An 8,231-nucleotide genomic window follows, 5' to 3' on the forward strand; every position below is an offset into this window, starting at 1 on the left:
TTCAGTTGCTTTTATCAATTACTGTAGCTTGTCATTGATGACATGTACATGTAGCTAGTTGCATGAAACAGACTAGAACCCAGCTGTAAATTATCTTTCTTTTATAATGAAGGATACCTTGGGTCTCCTGCAAAAAGAGCTATCTCTATCAAAGTTGAAACACAACCCTAAAATTAAACGCAAACTAATTGTTCATCCAATCAGGAACTGAATATTGAAGATTTGCTTTAAAATGTTATTCAGTCCCACTTACACCAAATTTTGTATACAGGAAGCCCCTGATTTTCATTTCAGTCATGTAAAACAAGTTAAGATGATACAATGTGATTAGATGTAGTAACAAGTATTATTCAATTTGTTTCATGATTCATTTCTCTTCTGTTCACCTTGTGAATTTCAGTAAGCATGAACATAATTACAATGTATCTAATTTTATATACTTTAATGTATTCTTTAAAATGAAAAACTTATTCTTCCTTAAATTAAGCTGTTCACATGCAATACTTACAATTGTTTTTCAAACATGAGATTTACATAGCTATTTAATTATTTAATTAGAACAAATGACATTTCTACGTACACTCTCAGATCTATCATACAACAAGGTTTTCAGTCTAAAGATCTTTTATATTATTTACCTGTATAAATATAATGAGAGAAAAGTAAAAAGGCAAAATTTGTGAAAGAAAAATCCATCATTATTGCATATACACAGCAGCATATTTCATAATCGAAGGTGATATATTTAATCCTGAGCCATGTCTTTAAGTTGGTGACATCTAACGTCAATTCCAAGACTAATATACCTTTTTTTTATGTTATAATTTTTATTCAATTACGGTAGAACAACTGACATTTTAAAGTACACTCATAGATCTATCATATAAGTTTTCAGTTTAGCGATATTTTTTTCGATTTACTTGTATAAATAAGAGAAAAGTCAAATGGCAGAATTTGTGAAAGAAAAATACATCATTATTGTATATACACAGCACCATATATGAAAGCTGGTATATTAAATCCTGAGCCATGTCTTTAAGTTGGTGACATCTAACGTCAATTCCAAGACTAAAGTGATATACATGTACATCTCATGTAATAACAATAATAATAATAATAGTGGAATCTTATATAGTGCTTTTATTTCCATGTTACGAACCCACATGCACTATTCGAATAAGAGGAGGAAGCCCCAGGGTATTGGTCCACCTGCACAAGTACAACCCAATCAGTTAAACTGAGAGAAGCCATTTTATAAATGCCCCAAACCTTCCCGCTCAAAACATTCCACTTATATTGTTCCTAGTTTGTTCTATATAATATCGTTTCTTTCATCACACGTGAAAGCATAAGATGACGATGAATAATGATAGTTTATATCATAGTTTCGGGCCGCATCAAATCATCTCGCGCCTCGCGGGTCGCGTGTAATAGACTGAAAGTGTACGTTAAACGAAAATACAATATAAATATTTATTAAATTCAAGTAAATATCCGGAAAACATTTCAATATCATATTCGAAGAGAACATTTAGACAGGTAACCCATCATACAAAACAATTAAACAACATAAAAATATGTTAAGAGAATGCATGGTTAATAACAGTGGATACACTGCGCCTATTGATGAATTTTGCTTTAGCATTATCATTATCATGATTATTATTAATATCATTAATATTATAATCATCATTATAATCATTATAATTATTGTCATTATTATTTTCATTATTATCATCGTCATTATCACAATCATCAGCATTATTACTATTATTATCATTGATAATATTGTTATTATGATTATCAGGTGGGCTGTATAACGTACAGACCACCTTATAATTTCGTTAGAATTGCCTTTATTTATTATTTATTATTTATTATATATTTTTCTTATTTCTAACCACTTTTTGTTGGCAAGATAACTTGGAAATGGCTCAATCAAATAATTTGAAATTTGGCACACATATGTATAGGCATATGTACAAAGCACAATAACGTTTTCAACATTGACCTTCACTGATGACGTCATCTAGGCGCCATTTTGTAAAATTTTACGAAAATCAAATCCTGATCATATCTTCATAACCAAAAGGTATTTCTGATTCATATTTATCATGATCAGGGTCAATATCCGTCCGGTCAATTTCAGGTCAAATAACGCGCGCGTGCGCGTACGTCCGCGCGTCAATGCGCGCGCAAAATTTTGAAATGCTCAAAATCGTCTCAAAATCATTTTGCATACGTTTTAGGCCATTCTAAGCATTTTTTTAAAAATCGCGCACACGCGCATGCGCGCGCGTTTTCGCGCGTAAAACTATTAGACACCATAGAATCGCCATTTTTTTTCTTTCATAATATTCCACATATTTTTACAAACAAATTGATACCATGTTTGTCTCTTTATGACTATAAATAATTGAATAATCGACCGTTTAACATAAATTTCAATGCGCGCGAGCTCTTGTAATACATAGCATATATGGGCAAAAACATGCCTATGCAAAATCCATTATAGCTCTTTAGGATGCAAGGTGACCCCAATTTTTTTTCATATTTTGAGCGAGTATGAATCAGAGATATGATTTCATGTCTCATTTGACCCTCAATTAACTCATGACGTCATCATAATGGCCTCCGAACTCAAAATTTCAATTTGCCTATTATGACGTCAGCATTTTTTTGGAAAATTGATTGTATCTTTCTAAAAATTGATTAATTTTCTTTAAAATTTTGATATGTTCTAGCTGAGACAATTCTCTACAAATCCAGTTGTCACAATTTTTCATTTTGACAAAGGCATCATGGCGTATTTTTGCGATTAAAGGAGGCAAGCTAATTTTTTCACATTTTGCGTGTATTCTCTATGGGACATGACTTTTTCTCAAAACTTGATTCTACATTCCCGTCTTTCGCGAGCAATATCTACGTCGTTTTAGCTTCATTTACGCTGAACTCCGAATATGTTGTAGCTGAGACAAAAAGCTATTTCAAATGTACCCTTTATTTTGTCTCAATTTTTTGTTGGATCAGCCCACCTATACTTGTTCCAAACAAGTATTACAAATCTAGTATATTTTTCTTATTTCTAACCACTTTTTTGTGAACAAGATAACTTGGAAATGGCTCAATCAAATGCCTAGAAATTTGGCACACATATGTATAGACATATGTACAAAGCACAATAACGTTTTCAACATTGACCTTCACTGATGACGTCATCTAGGCGCCATTTTGTAAAATTTTACGAAAATCAACTCATGATCATATCTTCATAACCAAAAGGTATTTCTCGTTCATATTTATCATGATCAAGGTCAATATCCGTCCGGTCACTAAAAGGTCAAATAACGCGCGCGTGCGCGTACGTCCGCGCGTCAATGCGCGCGCAAAATTTTGAAATGCTCAAAATCGTCTGAAAATCATTTTGCATACGTTTTAGGCCATTCTAAGCATTTTATAAAAAATCGCGCGTACGAGCATGCGCGCGCGTTTTCGCGCGTAAAACTTTTGCACAACATTGAATTGCCTTTTTTTTTCTTTCATAATATACCACATATATTTACAAACATATTGATACCATGTTTGTCTCTTTATGACTATTAATAACGGAATGATCGACCGTTTAACATAAATCTCCATGCGCGCGAGCTCTTGTAATACATAGCATATATGGGCAAAAACACGCCTATACAAAATCCATTGTAGCTCTTTAGGATGCAAGGTGACCCCAATTTGTTTTCATATTTTAAAAGAGTATGATTCGGAAATATTGTTTCATGTCTCATTTGACCCTCAATTAACTCATGACGTCATCATAATGGCCTCCGAACTCAAAATTCCAATTTGCATATTATGACGTCAGCATATTTATGGAAAATTGATTGTATCTCTGTAAATATTGATCAATTTTCTTCCAAATTTTAATATGTTCTAGCTGAGACAAATTTCTACAAATGCAGTCAGTACTATTCTTCATTTTGACAAAGGTATCATGGCGTATTTTTGCGATTAAAGGAGGCATGTCAATTTTTTACATTTTGCGTGTATTCTCTATGGGACATGACTTTTTCTCAAAACTCGATTCTACATTCCCGTCTTTCGCGGGCAACATCTACGTCATTTTAGCTTCATTTACGCTGAACTTCGAGTATGATGTAGCTGAGACAATTAGCTATCTCAAATGTGCCCTTCATTTTGTCTAAAATGTTAGCTGGACCAGCCCACCTATACTTGTACCAAACAAGTATTACAAATCTAGTTATTATTACTATTCAATGATGAATGCTTATGAATTCAATAGAACGTTAATTTTTCAAGGAATGAAAATATTCGCAATATAAAATGAATGAAAAACATTCAATATTTGTTTCATATAACATCTAAGTAAATTAATCTAAATTATTGTTGTTTATACCGGCCGCGCCATGATGACCCTGCTTGTAAATGTACGTGTCAAAGGTTGTGCTCAGTCGGTAGAGCAGTGGTCTCGTAATCCGGTGACCCGGGTTCGAAACCAAGGCGATGCGCTAATTCCCTTTTGGTCAGACAGTAGTCCTCATTACCAGGTCCCTCGGAGAGGACCGTCGGCCGTCTGGTTGCTTACTTACAAGCATTTATGCTTTAAAAGCAGTCAGGTAAAATAACCACCACCATTCATTCAACGTCACAACTACGGTAAACATTGAGGGTCGCATGATAATATTATAACCCAAAATGCACGCTGAATATAACAAACAAATGCACGGCGAATATAACCGAAAATGCGCGCTCAATGACGGCGTTTAATAGGTTATTTAATCGAATATCATATGACCAACAATCCTCCAATCAAATGACAAGGATCTACATAGATGTTATTATAAATGATAATAACAATGGCATACTAGAAAGAATTCCAATATGCATTTGCAGTGCGTACGTGTCTCTGTCATTCTAGGCGTTTATGTCAAGTCTGCGAAAGCTGTATACAACTGCTAAAACAAATACATTTACTTTGTCTTACTTTGCAACAAAACTATATACGCTAAGAAAATCATTAGCACTTTTAGCAGACTGAGGTAAATGAAATCTAAAAAATATCCGATACATGCGTGCAGAGCTAATTAGAGCTACAGCTTTCAGGATAACCGATTGTGATCGATTTATAAACCACTCCACAGTTATCTTTTTTCGGGTCCTATACTTAGTACACCTCTATTCGAGTACAATTAGAGCTTATTAGTTCGAACATTTTAACAGAGGACATTACTTGGGTTTCGAAAAAAATCATGACAGAGCTTGCACTTGTAAATTCGGACATTATTTTAGGGTCCACTTCTCCAGCATAGACTTCACCAATTTGATATCCCTTCCAAAGCTTTTCGATGGATAAGCGGGCACGATGACCGACAAGTTGCTTGCTGGCATAAGCAACACACGGGCCATTCTCAGAATAAAAGAAATGAATGTGTAGCCGGCGTCGTTGTCTCATCAAGAACTCAACACATTGTATGTGTTGTTCCAACATTTGCAGTCTAAAATATTTGGCTTCTTTTCGTAGCAGGTGAAGCTCACTCGATGTGATGTCATTGAGGATTCCTCCACGTACTAGGTAGTCAACAACATGATGGAAGAGACTATTGTTCCTACTGATGACGTAGTTGCCTTGTCTGTCTCTAGGAAATGGCTCCCCTCCATCCAACATGTCGGTGAAGAACGATTCTTTTTCTCTCATCAACGCCTCTCTGGTCATCATATACGTGCTCTTAGTGGGCACCGTTTCAACCGTAATCCCCACCGACATACCGGCCACCGACCTACCTGCAGCTTCTCTTCTTAGCGCCACTTCTTTAAGCGCCTCGAGCAAAAAGAAGTCGGCTTCACGTTCCAGTAAATCGAACTCATCAAATCCACGTGGTAGCACAAGTTCGCCACACCTCATGAAATTCAGCACATGGCGAAATATCTTGCCATCCCGGTCGATCAGGTAGTTCCCTTGGGCATCTTTATCAGAAGGGATAGCACTGTCTAGCAAGATGGCAAAAAAACTGTTTGGGTACCGCGTCAGGGTGTCCCGAGTTGTCAGGTAGATCTTACCGCCAACATTCAAACCAATCTGATTGTCAGAATGCAATGCAGAATCCATCTTTCTTTTTAGCGGTACAAATTTTCCTTGTTTAATGTTCGATCTTTTCGCTGCAACGTACAGCCCGATAAATTATTCTCCATAAAATTCGTATACCCTTCAAATATGCCACCTGCCATCAAGTTTATACAAATAACTGTTTTGCTAAGAGAATCGTACCTGGTATCCTGCACGCAATCTACATCACAATGGTACTTCGTGTTGATTATTAGGGACTTTTATATTTGCACGTCGACAGCTGTGACTGCAACGTGTGACGTCATTTTAAGGCACTGCGCATGCGTCACGTCGTCTCGGTGGGCGATCGAGAATGCGTCAACCTTGATTTTCCCAAATCTAGTACTGTACTAGTATGCCGCGTGCGCATAAAATATACAGTTCCCCAGGTAGACAGAAGAACATCGATCCCTCCCTGCTATTATGTAAACATGTGTAGAAAAGTGTCACATGCATATTCACCTGTTCTACACATTTTTACATAATAGCAGTGAAGGGATGTTCTTTTGTCCGTAATTTTCATAGTGTTACTTCCTGCATGCATGTTTATCGTCGAGTGCAATCTAAGATTTCTAATTGTAGTCAACTTGGGCAGTTGAGTACGTTGACACGCATGATCAGTCGGCGGCGTTCGTCGTGTTCTCGTTCACTCAATCTAAAAGTCCCTATTGATCTTTCTGGAGCGGCATACGGCCCGATAAATTCTTCAACCCTGGGAATGCTTCCGCTCTGCCCGTCGCATCTGATCCAATCCAAATCCTCACGCTCTGGCTGATCATGACTGTGCACAGTGTGATATCGAGCACCATAAAACCATATCATGGACCTACTGCATGAAAACACCATTACAGCTTCCTGACAAAACCAACAAAGAGCAGCGGCGAATCGGTGGGATGGAGGGGGGGGGGGGCGTCGGCGAAAAAGTAGATATGGATTTGTCATATATAGGATAGGCTGTGCTCTCAATTGATAACTAACAAGCTGTGCGCTGGCGGCTAATATAACATGTATTTCCCCCAAAATGACCCCCCCCCCCCACGCTCTGCAAAACAAAATATCAACAATTCTGATGTCTTTTTGGTTGCTTGTCCTGAACGACACAGCATCAAATTAAATGTTTAAAATGCTCAAACTATTTTGTGTAGTCAATAGGAGACTAAATTAATACATGAACAACAATATTATGTGCGCAATATTATACAATAGGCCTATAACTATTCTGCATGGGTGTAGGAGAATGCATGTTGCAGCTAGTGCGTTTTCTCCATAACATTATAGTCCATTATAACCATCCAAATTGATGCATTCTAATATCGAAGATTGTGGTTCATGTGAAAGTAAAATAATTGTCCTGCTGTATCTGGGCCCCATAAACAGTTGCGATCAATCGTAACTTAGTTGGGATGGATATCAATCAAAACTGTGCATAAGAGAAATGAGACCTCAATTAAACTTGCGTTCAATTAGAGGACTTGAGATTGATTTGGATCAGTCGCAACTTTTTATAAGACGGGGCCTTGATTTAACAATTCATGTTTTCATGGTCCCTATATCCTAGTTAGTGTCTTATATATTGCAAATGCTTATCATTGTATATACATTTGTATTGTCTTTATTGAAAATGGAAATGAATAAAAATGAATTGAATTGAATTGAAATATAAAAAGTTCCCACTGTAATAATATCAAACACCAAGGGGCTATCGACATGTCACTACCTCGTAGTTCTGTAGACACTTTGTACCAATTGCATTGAAAAGCAATTTGTCTCCGGCCTAACCCTTACACACTGTAATAAGGCATTTGATGGAATCGATAATACCATAGCGCTGCAAAAGTGATAACCTATGAAGTAGCCCCTGATCTTTTGAATTCGGGTCATGGATTTTCTCACCTATCGGAAGCAGTGTGTTCGCTACAAAAAAAAACACAGAAAATGCAATAAATTTTCAATAATTTATTGCATTTTACCCCGGTCCCCCAACATAAAAAAATCCTCTGGACGGCCATGCATTATGGCTCAAGGCATGGGCACACAGAATTTTTTGTTATGTTAGACACCGGGGTTAAATGCAATAAATTATTGAAAATTTATTGCATTTTTTTTGTTT

General features: G+C 36.5%; 1 protein-coding gene across 1 annotated transcript; it reads right to left on the reverse strand.

Annotated features, from left to right (window-relative positions):
- Positions 1–5,298: 5,298 nt before the first annotated feature.
- On the reverse strand, positions 5,299–6,124 carry LOC115929924 (BTB/POZ domain-containing protein KCTD21-like). The gene is made up of 2 exons (XM_031000065.1): positions 5,554–6,124; positions 5,299–5,399 (listed from the first exon to the last, which is right to left on the reverse strand). The coding sequence occupies exons 1-2, from the start codon at positions 6,122–6,124 to the stop codon at positions 5,299–5,301; spliced, it is 672 nt and encodes a 223-aa protein (XP_030855925.1).
- Between the last annotated feature and the right edge of the window lie 2,107 nt (positions 6,125–8,231).

Source organism: Strongylocentrotus purpuratus, unplaced genomic scaffold (assembly GCF_000002235.5).
Source record: "Strongylocentrotus purpuratus isolate Spur 01 unplaced genomic scaffold, Spur_5.0 spur5_contig_861, whole genome shotgun sequence".
In the NCBI taxonomy this organism is placed as follows: domain Eukaryota; kingdom Metazoa; phylum Echinodermata; class Echinoidea; order Camarodonta; family Strongylocentrotidae; genus Strongylocentrotus; species Strongylocentrotus purpuratus.

Bases quoted from the DNA above. Each gene is read 5' to 3' on its own strand.
- LOC115929924 (XM_031000065.1), bottom strand. From the start codon at position 6,124: ATGGATTCTGCATTGCATTCTGACAATCAGATTGGTTTGAATGTTGGC. The intron at 5,400-5,553 runs GTGAGCTTCACC...TGCTTATGCCAG, and splicing joins CCTCAATGACATCACATCGA to CAAGCAACTTGTCGGTCATC.